The sequence below is a fragment of the Anoplolepis gracilipes genome, chromosome 4 (genome assembly GCF_047496725.1).
Source record: "Anoplolepis gracilipes chromosome 4, ASM4749672v1, whole genome shotgun sequence".
In the NCBI taxonomy this organism is placed as follows: Eukaryota; Metazoa; Arthropoda; class Insecta; order Hymenoptera; family Formicidae; genus Anoplolepis; species Anoplolepis gracilipes.
This window is the reverse complement of record NC_132973.1, coordinates 3,587,745-3,608,697: the sequence shown is the minus strand read 5'-3', so window position 1 is coordinate 3,608,697 and position 20,953 is coordinate 3,587,745. Positions and strand designations below refer to the sequence as shown.

Genomic DNA, 20,953 nt, shown 5'->3' with positions numbered 1-20,953 from the left:
GCAATGCAAATAAATCTTGTTATATAATACTAAATAAGATCGCAATTTCGAATTACACGTCTCTCTTTGAAATCTTTCATAATAAATTAATTTCCAAATACGAAGGCAAAAGAAAGAAAGAGAGAGAATGAGAGAGAGAGAGAGAGAGAGAGAGAGAGAGAGAGAGAGAGAGAGAGAGAGAGTGAGAGAGAGAAAGTTGGTGCAAATTCATGTAACGCATGTAGGCATACAACTTGTCAAAAATTGCAAAACAGATATTTGGAATTATATTACAAAATAATAGAATATAATTACTTGAGTATCACAGTTGCAATATATTTTTGTTTAGAGCGTAGCGATGCATTTTCTGTCGGGTATCAAAGATGAATCGATTACGAATAAAATTTTGCAATCTATCGTAAGGATATGTCAATATATGCATTCCAGTGTGATTGATGCCAGTGATCGCTTCTTGAAAGTGAGTACATAATTTTGTTTGCATATGAGACAGACACGTCATTGTACTAAATAAAATTTATCTTAGGAACTGGAACGTCATAATTACGTCACTCCTACGTCATATTTAGAATTGCTGTCCAATTATGGTAATCTTCTGAAAAAGAAAAAGGACGAATTAAATTCTTCGATGACTTATTTATCTAGCGGTGAGGAAAGTTGAAAAGTTAATAAATATTGAATAATTAAAATAATAATTTTTGTTGCTCTAGAAAATGTTAGTTTTAAATATAAGGTTTTTCTCTCTAATTATCTTAATTCGATGATAAGAATTGCAGATCTACAATGTCAAATAAATATACATGGGATATATTCTATTTTTAAAATACATTAAGTTTCATATATAAAAATTTTAAAATAATATTTGTAAAAATATAAAAAATATTTTATATTTTCGTGAATGAGGTAAAAAAATGTGAAAGAAAATTGTAAAAAGATTTAGAAAAAGATTATTTTTATATCACAAAAATTCCTTACAGCAGATCTAATACAACTTCAATTAAAGTGATCAAATTGAAACGGGTTAAAGCGAAAAAATCCTTATTTTATTTAATCTTTATTTCTTATTTTACCAACGGTATACATGAAGCGTAACAGGAGACGGATGTCATAGGTCAAAGGTAAACGACCGCCACATCGGTAATTTTCCAATTCGTAAATTTAACGCCGTCTGTCTGACGGCAGCTCGGAGTTCGTGGTAAATTTGAAATATCGATTCGTGCAGATCGTAGATATCACATGTTAGAAGATAGGAAATGAAATATCTCATTTGTGTTAACTCTGTAATATATTTTTATGTAACACTTGAAGTTTAATTTTATTTATATAATTAGTATTTTGTATAATTTTTATTTACTCTGTTATTCCTAATAAGCATAATAAGAAATTTACGTTATTAAGAATAAAAAAAAGAAATTCCAAATAAACTATGTTCTTAGCATCTATTATTGCAAAATGGAGACGCATCTACTGAAGCTTTAATGAGATCACGAAGAAAATTCAGTGTCTTTATCTTGTGTTTAAAACGCAAGACGATGCAAATTAATGATTCATCTAATTTGCATAAATTAGCATACAACTTGCCTTTGTAATCTAACACGCATCTTTCTCAAACAGGGTTAAGAAAACTAACGAATACAGAGGCAGAAGTTAAAGATATGCAAGAATTATTAAAACGTATGAAACCTGAGATAGAAAAGGCAACGGAAGCTACAATAGAAACGATACAAGAAATTACTCAAGACACGGTAAGCATTAAACTGTATTGAAAAAAGCTTTATATGTACTCTTATTATTCAAATGTATCTCATACCAAAAATGTAAACACCAAGGAATTTTACTCGAAAAATATTCTGACTGTAACGACTTTTATAACTAAAACCATTTCAATTTGTAAAAAGAGATTTTATTTTATATTTCATAATCTCTTTGATATCTTACGAGAAGGACGTCTATTTGATCTTTCATAATCTCCTTGACATCTCTTATTACAATATATAATATATTATATAAAAAATTATGATAAGAGAGAATAGCTTATAGTTAATTAACTTTTAATGATGTCAATAAAATTGTTTAAAATTTTTGCAATTTTTTGCAAAAAATTATATTTAGTAATCCTTAATTCAATTAATTCAATTAATTAAAATAGTTTTTAATATAATTTTTAAATATAATCTTTCAATTAAATTAAAAACATGTTAGCAAAATTTCCTTCTAAGTTGCGTATCATAACACAAGACAAGGTATAAAATACTATGTTAATTAAAAGTGAAAATATTTAAGCAAAACATTGCAATTTTTTGTCTTATCAGTTAAGAAAAAATATTATTATAAAAAAGTTATTTTTTTAGTGTAACACATAAAAATTTTGTTTATTAAAATGCATATATCAAATAAAACTCTTTGTAATTGTAAGAAAAAAAATATAGTATCATAATTTTAAACTCAACCGGTTTGATTTTATCTAAACAAAATTATGTTCAATAAACAAACTTGCATCATAAAAAAATTATCAATAAAAAATTCTCGTTGTTGTTTATTTAGTTTAATTAGATGAGAAAATATACAACTGTTAAAATTATCCATATTTGAAACTTTAATGATTAAATATTTATTATGCAGCAAAAATAAAAAAAAAATTTTAGCTTAAAAAAATTTAGAGAATACAAAAATCTCTTAACACCTCGATGATTATAAACGTCATTTATGTAACTGACATAAGAAATATAATTATTACAATCTAATATTATAGGAAATAATTATTATAATTATAGTTACATCAGTTACACACATATATATATATATAATAAGTGTGTGTGTGTGTGTGTGTGTTTATTTAATATTTAAGTAGCGATAAAATCCGTGAGATGTAACCTTTTATGCAATTTTACCAAAGTATGCTTTATCAAATAATATACTTGTAGATTGAGGCGGAAAAAGCCAAAATGATAGCGATGCAACAAGAAGCGATAGCGTCAAAAATGAAGAAAGAAAATGAAGCGATCAGAAATGAGGCGGAGGCCGATTTGAGTGCGTTTTATCTCCCCATTAACAGAATTCTCGCTTTGCGAGAGTAGTATATTTTATATTTTTAGCACACGCAATTACGCGCATCTGCAAAGGATTAAATATTAACAATGTTAAAATTAAGAGACCAAAAAATACAATACACTTATTTCATTCTAATTGTTCCTTTCTTATTATACTATATTTTTCCTTTTTTAATTACATATATTTTGTAATAAGATGAATATCAGTATGTACTATTGAGTTAAATGATTTCTTATCACGCATTTCAAGTTCTTAACAGTTCTTAATTAATATTTATACCAACTTACATTAATATTTGAAATGTCAAAACATGTGTTTATTTTTACAATGACATTTGAATAGAAGACTATATGTATAGAGGACTCTACGCAAAATTTATACTCAAACCTCTATTTTTCTATATACTTTCTACCTATTTAACTATCTTCCTGATAATAAGTTCCTTGTTAACTATTATCGATATATAAACTATGATATTATATATAATACATCTAGGTAGATTTTAGTGCACAACTTTACTCAATACATACACATCGTCATTAGTTTTCTCACTGTCTTTTACTGTGTCTTTGCAACTCATAATTTGTTGGAATGTAGAATTGATTATAAGTTGAAAATGAGAGACATTTTTATTGTGTTGCGAAAAAGAAAATGTACACACATATAGGTTATTATTTGTCTGTTTTGAGAAAATGTATATCGTAATTTAAATATCAAAACCTCAACAAGTTTTTGTAATATTAAAACTCGTGGAAATGTACATAGATAAATATTTGTATTAACACACAGCTCGTGGATTCGCAGTTAAATAAAGAAAATAACAGTATAAATTAATAAAAATAAAAATTCGACATGTGTACAAATCTATGAAAGCCTATCAGTAAACATAAAAATTTTTTACTTATTTTTTAATAGCAAACATAAAATCGATAAGTTAACTCCAGGGATGATGGTAATACAGGAGAGATGGTCAACAAAAAATTGTAAGGGATTATTCACCAGATAGCAATATTTCTTTATGTTTCTATTATCAGAAGTTTAATTTGTTTTGTTAATTATAAAGAGAAAAAAAATTAAAGTTTATGTTATCACAAAATTAATTTTGTGGTTTTAATCATAAAAATTTTGAGTTAATTATCAAGAAAAAAATTAAGGCTATTATCTCCGGACTTACCATAAAAGAAAATTTGTAAAATCGAGGTCAGGATTTGTTATTTTTTTGATTACCTAAGAACTAAACACAATATTTTTAAAAAATATCATAGATTTGAGTGCATTTAAATGATTTAGATAAATTAAATAATACTCAAGAGAATCGAAACTTTAATTACCTGCTTTTATAAATATTTCACATTTGCAGATGAAATAAAACCAATGCTCGAAGCTGCTGAGGCTAGCTTGAAAGCATTAAATAAAAATGATATTGCGGAAGTAAAAGCAATGAAGAGACCACCAGTAGGAGTGCTTTTAGTAATCGAAGCAATGTGCATTGTTAATAACATAAAACCACATAAGGTTTGTGCAATCATATACATAATTATGCAAATATATTACAAAGTAATGCTTCTATAAACAGGATATAATAATACTCTTTATAATATTTATGCAATTATAATTATAATATTATTATAATATAGTAGATATTGTACGTCTTATTGTGTTTTTACTTAATATTTAATTTTCTATATTTTATTATTTATACAGTAATATATTGTTTAAAGTACTTTTTTTGTTAAAAAAATTGATCGTTTATTAAAAGATTTAATTAAATGTTTAAAAATATTAAAATTATGTGATATTTTAAGAATTCAATTCAAGATCCTTTTAATAAATTCTTTGAAAAAGGCACAATAAGACTAATTAGTTTAATTACACAGTCTTTATAAGGAGTATGGCTATATTATTAGCTTCCTGGAAAACTTCCCGGCGAAAAGATATTAGATTACTGGACCCCTGGAAGTCAAATGCTAGCAGACCCAATTCATTTTTTGTACACAATGGAACATTTTAAGAAGGAAGATATGACGGAGGAAATAATCAACAAACTCAAGGATTATATAGAAAATCCAAACTTTGAACCAACCAAGGTAAATATTTATGATTATGTAATAATATATTACATTTGTTAGAGATCATTTGTCTCTTTTCGTGATGATTTTCGTGAATATTTAGTCGCAGAAATTTAAACCAATACTTTTTAATTAAATTTTGGTATGTCATATCGATTTAGTTTTTATACAAGAAGAAATAGTTTAATCGCGTAAACAATATCAAATAATTTCTGACAATTTTAATGATAGAATTAATAGAGGGAAAAAGAAAAAAAGAGAGAAAGAGTCTATTAATATAGATTTTTTTCTAAAATAATTTTTTAGAAAAATATTATATAAAAATATAAAATTATCAGGAAATGTAATTTAATAATATACATTATGGATATATTTCTTTTCTTTCTTAATATTTGAATTAACAAAAAAATAATAATATACAATGTCAAAAGGTACTTCAAGTCTCAAAAGCTTGTTATTCTTTGTGCTTGTGGGTCCATGCAATGTACAACTACTACTTCGTAAATAAAAAAGTAGAACCTAAAATGGCAGCTTTAGTGAAAGCCGAGGAGATCTTGATTGAAACCGAGAAAACTCTTGCAACTGCTGTAGCGAGACTACAGGAGATAGAAAAAGGTATCCAGAAATTACAAGATCAATTGAGGGAAAAAGAAGAGAAAAAGACCGATTTAGAAAGACAGAAACAGTTATGTGAAGAACGAATTGCGCGAGCTGTAAGACTAATCGTAGGTCTGTCAGATGAACAGACGCGATGGATCATCATGGTAGACGATATAAAAGTATCCTTAAAGAATGCTGTTGGTGACATACTTTTATCATCAGGTGCGAGCAAACATTTTTCCATCGCCACTTTGTTTGAATTTTCACTTTTATTTATGTATGAAAAAAGAAAATAGAGCTATCAATCGCGTATATATTTTTAAAGATAATTTTCTTGTATAAATTGGTTATATTATTAGTTAAAAAAATAAATCAAATAATTTAATTTTCAACAGTCAAAAATTAAAAGTATTTGTTTATAAAAATATTGTATTTTATTTAAACAATACTAATAACATTTGAAGCAAAAAAATTATGATATTATATATTATCATATTTTATGTACTTTTCTAAAGACAAAGTTACGTCGTTATATATACATCTATATAATTATAAATTTCATTAAAATTATCATTTGTGCACAATCATGCTAAAATAAAGATATTTTCATAATTTCTGTTTTAATATAGTATGTATAATTGTTGCATTTTATAATATTTAATTTTAAATTTTTAATAAATTTAAGTCATAGTAAAGTATATTGATTATTATATTTCAGTCTATTAAAACAACAAATAAACCGTGTCGCGAAACAAAGTTTTTTATCTTTTTTCTTCTCTTCTATCACTCATTCATAAATTAAATTATCAAAAAATAATGTTAAACTAAAAATAAATATATTATTATCAAAGAATATAAACAAATAGCATAACGATTTAAAACTTATCATCAATAACTGTTCAATAGTTTGAGAAATATGTTATAATTTATCGCATATAATTTCTAAATTAGTCTATTAAAAATGTCTCTTTTTAAAATTTTGTATGATCCACTTTAATAGATTTAATGTGATATTTACGATACAATCATAGTCAATCCTTCTTGTAAATCCAATTTTCTCACTAAGCCTTAAGGGGACTTATTCTTTGGAAAGAAAAGTGACACTAACTTGATTCTATCAGATATGAGAAAGCAAAACCTTCTACGTTTTACAAATAAAATTTAAAAAGACAAATTTATGTCATTTTTCAGTAAAGCTTTATTATGTCCAACTATATCATTTTTAAGATTAAATTTTCTTTATTTTCTATAACTGAATAAAGTTAATAATAATTTATATCAATTACATATTATACAAACTATTATTAATTTAATGTTTTTTATTATGGCAAAGTAGTATGAGAAATAAAGATATAATAAAGATAAAATAAAGAATAACTTAATAAAGATACATATTATATATATTTTGAAAAGTATCTTTAATTTTCTAATTGCATTAAATTTTTTTAGTTCTGAAATATATTATTTATATATTCTTAAATATTAACGCATATCTCTCTCTTGATATTGATCTCTGCCAGCCTAAAAGCCATCAGAAATAACACTACACTATTTGCATATGGTTCATTAGTTGTTCTGTGTTTTATTCACGTACACTATCTGAAAAGATTTCTGATTACGAGACAAAAAATATTCTTGATAAGTTTAGTCATCGTCACAATCTCATGTAGTATAAAAATAAAACAATTTTATTATATTTAAAACAATTTTATTAAAATTAAATCAATTATTCCTATTCCTCCTCTTCTCTTGAATTAAATAAAATTGTCTACTATTTTGAGACAAGAGTAACGTATACATCTAAGTTTATATATTCTTGCATTTAGAATAACTTGCTTGATGTTAGCGCCACGATAGTTGGCGCTACCAAGCGGCATCTTACTAAAAATTAACGCGATAGCACCAAGCTCATTTTATTATAGATTTAAAAATTTTCCAACAAGATTAAAATATTGTTTCTTTGATAATAAGAATGATTGTCGCTATATCGATCTATAGTTTATGATAGATATTTAAGAATAATAGCATTAAATCGGGAAACCTTTTCTGTGGGTGGATTATCAGCTTAATCGAACAATAGTTTTGTTCATTCTAACAGAACAAGTCTTATTTTACATAATCCCTTTACCTTGAAAGCTTTTACTTTATTATAGGCGCGATAGCGTATTTGACGCCCTTCACGGACATTTACCGCCAGGAACTCCTGGCAATCTGGTACAACGCTCTTGGCGACGACGTTCCTCACACTCCAAGCAGCAAGCCGGTATTGACACTTGGTAATCAGATCGAGATAAGAAATTGGCACATTAATGGTTTGCCGAGGGATGTCTTATCTGTTGAAAACGCTGTTTTTGTGATGAACTCAAAGCGATGGCCTCTTTTTATTGACCCTCAAGCACAGGCGAATAAATGGATACGCAATATGGTACGATATCACATCACGAAAGCACACAATAAAAATCTTTTGTAATCTTTTCTGCCTTATTTATGTTTTGCAATAAATTTTATGCACCTGTTGATAAAAAATTTTTGAAATGGAATACAGCATAAAACTGAGACTCAGCTAAATTAAATATATATTTTAGATTGAATTGCAATAATTGTATAAAATGACAACAATTCATAACTTAAATATTATTATTATAAAATTTATTATTGGAATATTTTATTATATTTCCATCAATTTTCCTTTTATTCGATAATGTAATGTTTAAAATGATGAAATATGTTGAATTTATTTGATAAAGCTTTATAAAGCTTGACTAAAAGCTTTACTAATTACTTTCAAAAATACTAATATTTTTTAAAAATATTCATATGTATATACATATTTAAATACATATTTATACATAGGAATACATTTTACATAATATATTATGACCTTTTAGAGTTATAGAAGAACTTACTGAACACACTGAAAAATTTAAATTTATATATTAATTTTTACATTTATTAGTTTAATACGTTAAATAATTGTCATACTAATTGTTTTTTTGGTTATCACTTGTAATATTTTGTTTATTCTTTTAATCGATCAAATTTTTCCTAATTTCAGTATAAGCCAGTTGGACTTGTAATAGCAAAAATAACAGATAAAAACCTTTTACGCACCATTGAAAATGCTGTACGAATCGGAAAACCTTGTTTAATCGAAAACGTCGGTACTGAACTGGAAGCTGCTTTAGATCCGATTCTTACACGTTCGCTATTCAAACATACCGGACAATTGAGTATCAAAATCGGCGAAAATATTGTACCTTACAACTTCAATTTTCGTCTTTTTCTAAGTACAAAATTACCAAATCCACATTATACTCCGGAAATATCAGTAAAAGTGTTAATAGTCAACTTTGCGCTTACTACTAGGTAAGATTTTAATTCTTTTAAAAGAAAATATCTATGTGAAAATTTTGTATATGCAAATTTTGTATAAATCAACTAAATTTACATACATATGTCGTTTTATATATAATTTTATAAAATTATTAAAAATTATAAAATTTTGTGTATGTATATATACAGTAATATAAAATTATAAAATATATTTTATTAGCTATATATTATGTTTTTGTAATAAAAGTAATAATCTAATCGTATTTACTAGTAATTGTATGCAATAAGAATTTCAATTAATATGTCAGTCTAGTAAATGAAGTTTACTTAATCTTATTTGATGAAAAAGTTAACTTAATCTTATTGATGAAACTTACCTCGACATCAATTGGATTGAGTGTGATATTACATTTGTATCTAATCCAACGTATACGTGTCAATCTTACAGTGGTCTTGTCGATCAGATGCTTTCCCTAGTCACGATAGAAGAACGTCCTGATCTCGAACAGGAAAGAAACACGCTTATTGTATCAAGTGCTGAAATGAAACAGGATTTGGAGGCGATCGAACATAAAATTCTTCATAGACTTGTGATATCCAAAGAATCAATAGTCGACGACATTGACCTAATTCTTTCCTTGGAGGCTTCAAAAACCAAGAGCGAAGAAATTAAGGTTAAATAATAAAAAAATTAATATTTTCAATCAATTCTAAAATATAGATTTATACATATAAAAATTAATTTAATTTATATAAAATCTCAATATTAATGAGATATATAAAGTAAATTGTATATATTTAGCCGTTAAAAATAGCGAGACAAAAAATTAAAGTCACCTTATATCTCAATACTAAGAAATACTTACTTTATATTTCAATACTAACGAGATATAAAGCAACATATATTTAGTCCATTAAAAGTGGCGAGACCGTTAAAAGAATCATTTAATATTAAAAATATAATTATAAAAGATTTTTTTCTGTTTTATCGAATATATGATATTCTAAATAAAATAATTTCTTTTAATATAGATAAAGATGGAGAATGCCGAACTTACACAAACAAATATTGATTTAACAAGATCATTTTACATGCCAGTAGCAAATCGAGCACAAATATTGTTTTTTTGTATTATTGATCTTCAGCGTATTGATATCATGTATCAATATTCTCTAGAATGGTTCATTGTTATATTGAAAAATAGCATATCAAACACTGAAAAAAGTAGTAAGTGTTTTTCGTGTTCTAATATTTAATTACATTTTAAAATTTATTAATTCAAATTTATTATTTGATATAAATGGTAGTTAAAAAAAATATAAACTTGAACTTTTTTTATATTTTACATACATTTCTCTTAAGTCAAGTTCTTCAAAAAAACTGGAAAGAAGATTCGATAAAATCAATCCTAAAATTTAAAATATTTTTCAATATTTGTTTATATATATGTATATATATACCCTTACAACCTTTTACGCAGAATATTGCAAGAAATATATTGTATGTATATATTCTTCTTTATTTTAAAATAAAATATTTTGTGATTTTTAATTTCCTGTAATATTTAACTTCGCAGAAAATATCGATAAACGAATCGCAGACATCAACGAGAATTTTACTTTTGCGCTCTTCTCGAATGTATGTCGCAGTTTATTCGAAAGACACAAGCTGCACTTCAGCTTTCTAGTCTGCGCACGTATTCTCTTGGGCGACAAACGAATCGATCCGAAAGAGTGGCGACATTTTCTTACCACGCCCGCACCAATAGTGGTAAAACGTGAAGCGAATTTATAGCTATAGTGTAAAACTATATACATTAAGTTTACAATTAATAAATATTTATTTTATTGAGCAATTTAATTATAATATTAGTTTTGGAAAAATATAGATATAATAACATGTAATTTATTCAAAACATTTCCAAACATTGAATATAATCATCATGCATATTGTGTAACATAATAATAATAGTATCGTGTGTACGTGTGCTTGTGTGAAAAAGTCAAATTATATGTCAAAATAATGCTAAATATATTGCACATAAATAACATATAACAATTTTAAATTTTTAATTTTTAATTTCCAAAAAATATTTCAGTCCTACAAATAATATATAAATTAAAAAATTTATATGCTATTTATGCAGCAATATATGTAGCATCATTTTGACATATAAATCAAGCATGAAGAGTTTATTAAGCTCAAAAACAAAATTAATTTTATTTTAACCTATCTCCATTTAAAGTAAAAGATTTCGGAATTAGGCTTGTTTTAATCTCCAATTGTTTAGCTTAAAAGTTAAAACAAATAGTTGAAAATAATCTTTAGAATATGTAAATAAGAAGTATCTATCGCGTTGTCAGCACATTGTCGATATATATATATCCAAAGTTCTACCTTCCCTTTAGGAATTGCCAAATCCCGCACCAGAATGGATTACCCCAAGATGTTGGAGAGAGATTCAAGCTTTAGAGAAGCTTCCAAAGTTTGACAAATTTGTCACATCTTTCCAATTATCTTTAATCCAATTTAAAAATATATTTGATACTCAGGAAGCGCATTTGTAAGTAGATTATCTTATATTTAAGCTCGTACTTATATACCATAAATAATGATCATAGTATTAAACCAATTTACAGAGAATAATTATGTCAACCTTAGTAAAAAAAAGAGAGAAAAGAGAAATTGATTAAGTTGAAAGTGAATTACTCTGCCCTTCTCTCTCTCTCTCTCTCTCTCTCTCTCTCTCTCTCTCTCTTATTATATTTTAATTTATTATTGACAAATTAATAAGTCTTATTTTGTTCTTTTATTTGCAAACATTTTCTGCATTCCTTCTAGAAGAGAGGTATAAAAATTCATGTTATGTTAAAATTTTTTAAATTTTATTGTTTGCAAAATGATTCAAATAAAAATTTATTAAATGTACTTAGTAATCTTGCTCTGTTTAGAGCATCGTTTCCGGAACCATGGAATACAAAACTCGACGATTTTGAAAAGTTGCTGATACTCAAGTGTTTACGGCCTGACAAGCTTATAAATGCTATGCAAATTTATCTGACGAAATCGATTGGTCGACAATTTCTCGAACCACAGGCAACGGAATTGTCGACGATTTATGCGGAATCATTCAACAACACGCCGATTGTCTTTATCTTATCACCTGGTACAGATCCGGCCACAGAGTTATACAAGTTTGCCAAGAAACTAAATGTGGATGAAAAATTGTATTCAATATCTCTTGGACAGGGTCAAGGATCTAGAGCACAGGCTATGCTGAGACAATCAATGGAGATAGGAAATTGGGTCTTCTTTCAAGTTAGAAGCTGTCTTTTAATAGCTAGATAAGATTAATTTATTTGACAAAACTCTTATATATATATATATAGATAAGAATAAATATTTATCTATTTAATATCATATTTTATATTATATAACAAAATATGACTATTATAAATAAGGCTGACTATTAAAATCAACCTTATTTATTTTGCGAGTACAAAAATATAGTTTTCATGATAATCAAAAGTAATATTCTTAAAGTATTAAACTTTATATATAACAAGAGAACATTCGCCCTTTTTTATCCCATAAGATAAAATGTAGCGATAAAAGAAAAAAATAGACAAAAATAACGAAAATAAAATGTTTCCGTTTGGTATAATATATAAAACATGAAGAATCAAAAAAATAATTTCCGCAGCGTGCTTGTAATACTATAATAATAAAGAAATAAACGGAAAACGGCGAAATTTTACATTTTCAACAAAATAACTAAACTTATTACTATGTATTAACATGTGAAATGAATATTATAACAGAGATAATATTACTTGTTCTGAATATCCAAAAGCAATAATCGTTCATTCATGGTTAGGTCTTCGATTCTTTAATATGCAATTTTTTGCTACATTGGAATTTCCTGAACCATATCTAATATGTTCGTCACATTTAAATTTTTAATCATCTTCATACAACGTCTCTTTTTCATATAATATATATTGCGCAAATTAAAATATTAAAAAAAAATACATATATGTTTATATAAAATAGTGCTGTACTAAAAAAGATTAATTTGACAATGTTATTGATTTCCTATCGAGATATATATATTAAACGATCATATAAGAAAAATAAAAGTATATTTGATGTATGCTTTTGATGTATATTAGATGTGATCAACTTTTCCTTTCTGATAGAATTGTCATTTGGCACCAAGCTGGATGCCGCAACTCGAATCTCTCGTTGAAACATTATCACAAGAAAATATTCATCAAGATTTTCGATTATGGTTGACATCCGCACCCTCTCCTGATTTTCCTGTCAGTATTCTTCAAAACAGTAGCAAAATGACAATAGAACCACCACGAGGTATAAAGGTATCAATATTATATTCTTTCTGTGTAAAACTCTAATACGTATATAAGCTTTTCAGACAGAATTATATATTATTTTTACGTTTAATTAAAAAAATATTTGTAAACACATAAAAAATAACATTTTTCATGAGACTGCAACATTCTTTGATGTTTTTAGCATTTAAAACATATATATCAAAAAAATTTTAAACATTATTTATTACAAGAGTATAAATAAATACTAAATAAATAAATAAAAATATGTTTGGATATTACTTACGAGATATTCTACTCAAAGTTTATTTCGTTTTCTTTATTTTTGTCTTTCTATTTTAACACAGATTAATCTGCTTCGTATATATCTGACACAAGTGACAGAAATGCAAGAGGTTTTGCAACCCGAGCATCCAAAAGCTCCGCTATTCAAATGGCTTATATTCTCACTGTGCATGTTCCACTCTGTATTACTCGAAAGACGAAAGTTTGGATCTCTTGGTTTCAATATATCATACGAATTTACAAGCGGAGATTTAGCTATATGCTTGTCGCAACTACACATGTTTCTTATGGAATACGATATTTTGCCATTTAAGGTAAAATATTGATAAGATAAATAAGAAAAAAAAATAGCTCAAAGCATTCACGTTTCAATCATGTTCAATTTTCTTTTTCTTCGCAAAAGTATTGTGGAACTAATATAAAAGATAGAAAGAAGTGATACTTTCATATTCTCACTGGTAAATATAAAGTCGTTATATTAAATACGTGATTCCATATTTTGTGACATTTTAAAAAATTCAACTTTAAATTTTACATTTACAATTTTTTATATAACAATGAATAAAATATCTTGACGCAACTACACCTGCAATTAAAAAATTCAACTTCAAATTTTACATTTACAATTTTTTATACTAACAATGAATAAAATATCTTGACGCAACTACACCTGCAATAATTTAAACAAGTAAAATGTAAAAAAACATTAATAAATTTAAAAAATTTAAAAGCTGAAGATATTTTTTATTCAATCAATATCTTAAAATTTCTCATTTTTAAATAATAGTTATTGTTTGGATATAAAAAAGGTTCTCATATATACTGCTGGGCATATTAATTATGGTGGACGAATAACAGACGATTGGGATCGCCGTTGTGTTCTAACACTTCTCGAAGATTACTATAATGCCAATGTTGTCTCTCCAGATTATAAATTTGACGAACAAAATATTTACCATCAGGTATATGTGTATACAAACAACATATATTTTCTAAAAAAGATTGTAATGTGAATTAAAAAGTTAAATTTTAAATTATAATTCTTAAAAAATTAAAATTTTCTTCAGTATTATTTAAAAAATATTTGAGAGAGAGAAAAAAAGAAAACATATTTTATTATATATATAAATTTTCTCTATACTATCTCTATATTATTTTGGGAAACAAATTTACGAAAAAATATTTGAATTTTAAACTATAATACATACTACTTATTTTATATTTTTACACATTGTATATTTAATAAAATAAAAAATAATTAAAACATTTTTTAATATAAATATAACAAAAACAAGTAAAAAATTTTTTAACTTTCTTTCTTATTTGAAAATTTATGATTTTGAAGGTAACTTAGCTTGAAATTCAGCAGAAGACTGTATTTATTTTTTTTACATGTTTTCAAAATTTATATATATGTAACTTTTTACAGTAAGAGCATTTATAGATTTATACAAAGAAACTGTTATCATGTCACTTTTGATCATGTTTTTATCTTCTTATCTCAATCACATGTTGCTTTTATGTTTGAAGCTACCAGCTGCAGCATCATTCAACGATTATCTAGAGTATATAAAGGGCCTTCCTTTAAATGACAACCCGTCACTGTTTGGCATGCATTCAAACGCCGATATAACATGCGCTCAAGCAGAAACATATACCTGCCTCGCAACTTTATTAAGCGTACAGCCCAGAGAACTCGGTATTGTAGCTGCAAGTATCGAGGAAATAACAATCCAAATAATCAACAACATGTTGGCCACGATGCCCGAACTATTTGATTTAATTACAATGGAAGCGAGGTACTATTGAGTCATTTTCTAATCATCCAGATATCTAAAATTTTATTTTTAGTACTCCTTTGAAGTAAAACTATTTTGTAATTTGAAATAACAAGATCTTTGTGTGATTTTTATTTTCTAATATATAATAAAATATATTTCTCTTTTTATATATATTGTAATTTTTAAGATATAACAAAGAATTATATCTCGTAACACGTAAATTCGATTTTCTAATATATTTTCTACATTATTGTAAAGAAATAAAGAGAGACAAATTCTGAGATATTTTTTAAATGAGTATAGTATGAACAGAAATAAGTTAGATATATCTTTAACAATTTTAATTAAACTTCTAAGTAAAATAAATTAAATTTCAGATATCCTATATCGTACGAGGAATCTTTTAATACTGTGCTTTTACACGAAGCCAAACGATTCAATAATTTAATCGAAATCATACAATCAACATTGCAAAATCTTTTGAAAGCTTTAAGAGGCTTAAATGTTATGTCGGAGCAGCTGGAAATGATGGCTATTAGTCTTTTTAACAATAAAATACCTACGAATTGGCAAAGCAAAAGTTACCCTTCTCTAAAATCTTTAGGTAAAAAAATGTGTTAATTATAAATTTAACTTTTTACTATAATTTTTACTTCATAAAACAGTGTTCTATTAAACATTTTTTCATTTTTATTAGCCGCGTGGTTCCTCGACTTAAAAGACAGGATTAAATTTATAAGCAACTGGCAAGATCACGGTATACCGTCTGCATTTTGGATATCAGGTTTCTACTTTCCCCAAAGCTTTTTAACTGGCACGTTACAAAACTTCGCGCGGAAACACGTAGTATCTATTGACACAATCGATTTTAGCTACAAGGTACGCCTTCAACCTATAATTAATCGATTAACGAGTCAACGTGACGCACAACACAATAATTACAGTAAAATAAAGATTGATAGTGATTCAATGTCTTTTAAACTTTCCGAGAAATTTATTTTATATAAATAGCCGAATACAAATTTATATGTTCACCTCTATACATAGATATATATAAATTCTAATTTACAACAATTATTATATCATGCATTTTAAATGCATAAACTAATTATTAGCAATTAATTAACAAATATAAATTTAAATCAATACTAGTCTCCTAGAAATTATTTTGCAAGAATTGTAATTTGTGTTTATTTTAAAAATCAACGTTATACGTAATGTTACATGTTACAGATTTTAACTTCCAAACCAACGTGGAGACCATCAGACGGTTGTATTATTTATGGTCTTTTTCTAGAAGGTTGTCGATGGAATGGAAATTATCTCGTAGAATCATTACCAAAGGAATTATTTACTGGTTAAATATTAATAATTTCTTATTATACCACACAGTAAACACACACACACACACAGTTAACTTTACATTAATATTCGAATTACGAAAATACTAAAAAAATTATTAAGCTTTCAACATATAAGCAGCTGTGCTTTGCAAAGCTTTTTGTGCGATATTTATTGAGCTAATTATAGATTGGTTAGTTGTTCTGAACCTTCAGATAATATATAATATTATCCGTCTCTTATTTCAGATATGCCACCAATTCTTCTGTTACCAGAAATTAATCACGTAATTCCATCACATGGAATTTACATATGTCCTGTATATAAAACTATCGAACGTTTTGGAACTTTAACAACAACGGGACATTCTACAAACTTCGTTCTAGCGATAGAAATTCCTGCTGATAAATCACAATCACATTGGATAAAAAGGGGAGTAGCATTGATATGTGCCTTAGACTATTAGCATTTCTGTCCCTGTATACACATTAATTATGACTTGTGATTTGACAAAAGTATATACGTATTATTGATTTTGTAATTAATAAATTATGCAAAAATTTACCTAAATAAATTTTTTATTGTAAAATAACATTTCACAGGTAAAACATAAAAAACATTTAAAATGTTATTATTATTCTATTCAGAAGTATGTAGTATATACAAACTTTAATTCAGTTCATAATTACTTTATTAATTATAGAATAAAATTATAAATTTGCTTCCATACACTATTATAGTAGCTAATAATGGAAATATCATAGGCCCTTAATTGAGTGTATATGAATCATAATTTATTTTATACGATATTAGCAGTTTGTTGTCTTTGCTAATATTTAATAAAATAAATTATTTACATTTTAATTTCTAATTATTTAAAATATATTATACATATATATAATAAAAATACAGACACGCATAATATAAATACATTGACAAGTGATAATATTTTTTTATTAGATTCTTTATTTTTATTATTATATTTATTATTATATTTTCATTATTTTTATTATATTATTATTATATTTTCATTATTTTCATTATATTATTATTATATTTTCAAAATAAATCTTGAACTTACTAAAAATAATTTTAAAGATAATACTATCAAGTTTTAATCTTGAATTTAAAAAAAAATTAATTCTTGTATTCACTTATCATTCTCGTATAATTTCGGATCTTTGCGACTATATCGATCATATGTTGCAGTAGACCACTTATATATAACAACCGACATAATAAAACCTAAAACGAAAAATATACAATAATCAAATATACAATAATCAAAGAATATATATTTAATAAAATAGAAATTCCATTTTATATTATATATATATATATATATATATATATATATATATATATATATATATATATATATATACACAATCGATTGCTATAAATAAATGTGACGTCATTAAAAGTAATGATCTTGATTTTATAAATTGACTCTTGTGGTTTCTATAACAAGCAATCCAGTAAATTTTCACCGATCAGATGCACGCTTTTATTATGCGGATTTTTTCGGTATTATATCATGCATCATTGCATACATCAAAATAAAAAATAAATATTCGTATACATTATTTGACATCTCATTATTGATATTTATATAATGACGAGTTTTTTGTATGTTATATAATATAAAATCAAAATTTTAGTGATATATGAATAATATATATATATATTTGTGTGTATTTTTTTCAATAATATATGTATACATAAAGTATCATTAATTTTTTTAGAAAGAAATTAAAAAAAAGAATCATTAAATAAAGCAAGCTAATTAAAAGCAAAGGATTAAGCAAGCTAATATTTAAAAAATAAAAATATTGATATATTTAATATTTAATATGAGAAAAAATTTAGATGCAAAAAAAAATAAAATAAATCATCAAAAATATATTAATATTAAACAAATATATTAATTGAACAAAATAATTTAACAAAATAATTTAGTTCCAAAAATTAATAAATTATAGAAATGCTAAAAGTATAATATTCTGCTTCTTGTCCCTTTTTTTATATTTAGCTTCATAAATATATACCTGGAAGCATCATGGGGAGCGTACGCATTGCTCTATTTATCAAATTAGGTATTCCGTGCGTCACCGATTTTGCCCAAGCCCGTTGCTCCGTGGGTGATAAACTGTAATACACGACTTTACGAATCCGAATTGGTAAATTACCAAACTGCAAACCCATTTTACGCAAATCACAATAAAACAGATTAAGAAATTATCTGTGACTTCTAACTTCTTGTTGTCATTGCTACTTTTTTTAGTTTAACAAAAAAAAAACAAAAAAGAGAAGAGAAAAAACAATTGCAAATTAAACATGTCATAAAGTGCATTTTGATAACTGAAAATTAAAACACACACACACTATATTGTCAAAATTCTTTAACTCTATATCAAATGATAAGAACGGCAATATCGGTAAAACTAATCCCAAAAGTACAATGATATGGAAGAAATCTCTTATGCCGTCATAGCATGATAACCATACATTATATCAAATTCTGGATTTCCAACAAAAGGTCATGCGTATTGGCTCAAAGTTTTACTGTGTAATCACTTTATAATGAATAATTCTAATAAATTAAAAGGTATCGCGAAATTGAAAAATTAATTCATCAATTTCTTAGAAATCAAAACTAATCCATCAATTTCCTAGAATTAGATGAATCAATACATAATTTTATTAATATAATAAAAAAACAATTTTATTAATATAATAAAATTAATTTTATTAATATAATGAAACTTTATTAATATTATAATTTAAGCAATGTTTTATTTCATAATTTTATGATAAAAAACAAAAGATTGGGTTAATTATAATTAGCACTAATTTATATTTTTAAATACATTGTATATATAAATACAATATATACTAAATAATTCTAAATAGATTGACTAAATTTTATATTTATAAAAATTTGTGTCTAGAAAAATTAAATTTACTGATGTATTATAGATCTATAAATAATTTGAACATATTCATTGCGTTTGTCTGTCACGAGAAATATATTACGACGTATTAATCTTGAAACGTTAAAATGATATTTTAGTACATTTACGTATGTTTATATCCATTTTGTTTTATAATTGACTTTTAGTAACTAAATTGAGCATTATAAAACGTTTTAATGTATTTTTTTGAACTTGTATAAACTATAAACAACTAATTTTTCTAAATATATAAACATGACACATAGATACTTCATTACAATATTATCATTATTACTGGAAACTTTATCGATTTTTACGATATATTATTGATGTAATTTTATAATAAAAAAATAACAAAGGCAATGTATAATCTTTTTTCTTTACATTTATTATGTTACACAGTGCATGTATTTATATATAATAAAAAAATCTCTCTTTCTCTTTCTCTCTGTGTCTCTTTCTTTCTCTTTCTTTAAAGCTTGCGTAAATAATCCATCTTTTTCCCAGTCAGGTTCACCTGCTATTTCTATTCATCGTGATATATTCTTTTTTCAATTATACTTTTTCGCTCTGAATATAATCTTCTAAAGACACAAATATAATCCCGGCAAAATATTTTTTTGTTAATCTCTCTCTGACAAGAATGATAAGGACGTGAACCGGCACGTGGCAAACTCAGCGCATGCTTACATGGCAGTGCGTGAAAATTTTCGCTGCGTGGCCTAGAATCCCGCAAGTCCGTGAGAAAGTCGGGCTTTTCCTGATCATCGACCCTCCAGGTCCAGACTGTCGCGGTAACTGTGAAGTGCGACACGTCAATAAGTACGATATAGCACAAGGACACCTGTTTGCCTCGAGCGGCATACACGACGGCAAACGTGTCGTTTGCGTTACGAGAGACAATCGGAACGCGTTTGCGAAGTTTACACCTAGTCACGCGTCACGTATATGAAAAATCTATTTTACTGTACTTTTATCTGTATTTTAATTCCCGTCAACACAGTTATGTCAATTCCTAGAATCACAGAAATAAAAACTCGATCAACAGGTCAAAGGTTAACAACAAATAAAAATAATCGATTGTTGTGTAATTAATGTGTTTTTATTTCTCGTAATAATTAATTAAAAATATATTCTTCATATATGTATAATAATTTGATATGATAAAAAAAAAAATATATATATATAT

At 25.8% G+C, this 20,953-nt stretch overlaps 2 protein-coding genes across 2 annotated transcripts in view; one reads left to right on the top strand and one right to left on the bottom strand.

Moving 5' to 3' along the window:
* LOC140664482 (dynein axonemal heavy chain 1) overlaps nucleotides 1-17,405 on the top strand; it is a 90,824-nt gene extending 73,419 nt beyond the window's left edge. Inside the window, exons 40-61 of the mRNA XM_072889622.1 lie at nucleotides 329-457; nucleotides 524-644; nucleotides 1,612-1,742; nucleotides 2,922-3,027; nucleotides 4,409-4,563; nucleotides 4,956-5,135; nucleotides 5,549-5,939; nucleotides 7,871-8,142; nucleotides 8,773-9,083; nucleotides 9,499-9,724; nucleotides 10,083-10,278; nucleotides 10,628-10,821; nucleotides 11,460-11,614; nucleotides 12,003-12,369; nucleotides 13,251-13,430; nucleotides 13,751-14,002; nucleotides 14,498-14,650; nucleotides 15,219-15,487; nucleotides 15,847-16,073; nucleotides 16,167-16,348; nucleotides 16,703-16,826; nucleotides 17,059-17,405. Coding sequence (XP_072745723.1) covers nucleotides 329-457; nucleotides 524-644; nucleotides 1,612-1,742; nucleotides 2,922-3,027; nucleotides 4,409-4,563; nucleotides 4,956-5,135; nucleotides 5,549-5,939; nucleotides 7,871-8,142; nucleotides 8,773-9,083; nucleotides 9,499-9,724; nucleotides 10,083-10,278; nucleotides 10,628-10,821; nucleotides 11,460-11,614; nucleotides 12,003-12,369; nucleotides 13,251-13,430; nucleotides 13,751-14,002; nucleotides 14,498-14,650; nucleotides 15,219-15,487; nucleotides 15,847-16,073; nucleotides 16,167-16,348; nucleotides 16,703-16,826; nucleotides 17,059-17,276 — 4,539 coding nt within the window. The 3' untranslated portion in view covers nucleotides 17,277-17,405. The remainder of the gene's footprint in view (nucleotides 1-328; nucleotides 458-523; nucleotides 645-1,611; nucleotides 1,743-2,921; nucleotides 3,028-4,408; nucleotides 4,564-4,955; nucleotides 5,136-5,548; nucleotides 5,940-7,870; nucleotides 8,143-8,772; nucleotides 9,084-9,498; nucleotides 9,725-10,082; nucleotides 10,279-10,627; nucleotides 10,822-11,459; nucleotides 11,615-12,002; nucleotides 12,370-13,250; nucleotides 13,431-13,750; nucleotides 14,003-14,497; nucleotides 14,651-15,218; nucleotides 15,488-15,846; nucleotides 16,074-16,166; nucleotides 16,349-16,702; nucleotides 16,827-17,058) is intronic.
* Nucleotides 17,406-17,960: 555 nt separating this feature from the next.
* On the bottom strand, nucleotides 17,961-19,382 carry LOC140665196 (cytochrome b-c1 complex subunit 8). The gene is made up of 2 exons (XM_072890986.1): nucleotides 18,859-19,382; nucleotides 17,961-18,055 (listed from the first exon to the last, which is right to left on the bottom strand). The coding sequence occupies exons 1-2, from the start codon at nucleotides 19,013-19,015 to the stop codon at nucleotides 17,961-17,963; spliced, it is 252 nt and encodes an 83-aa protein (XP_072747087.1). The 5' UTR covers nucleotides 19,016-19,382.
* Between the last annotated feature and the right edge of the window lie 1,571 nt (nucleotides 19,383-20,953).

Bases quoted from the DNA above. Each gene is read 5' to 3' on its own strand.
- LOC140665196 (XM_072890986.1), bottom strand. From the start codon at position 19,015: ATGGGTTTGCAGTTTGGTAATTTACCAATTCGGATTCGTAAAGTCGTG. The intron at 18,056-18,858 runs GTATATATTTAT...TTTTCGTTTTAG, and splicing joins GCTCCCCATGATGCTTCCAG to GTTTTATTATGTCGGTTGTT.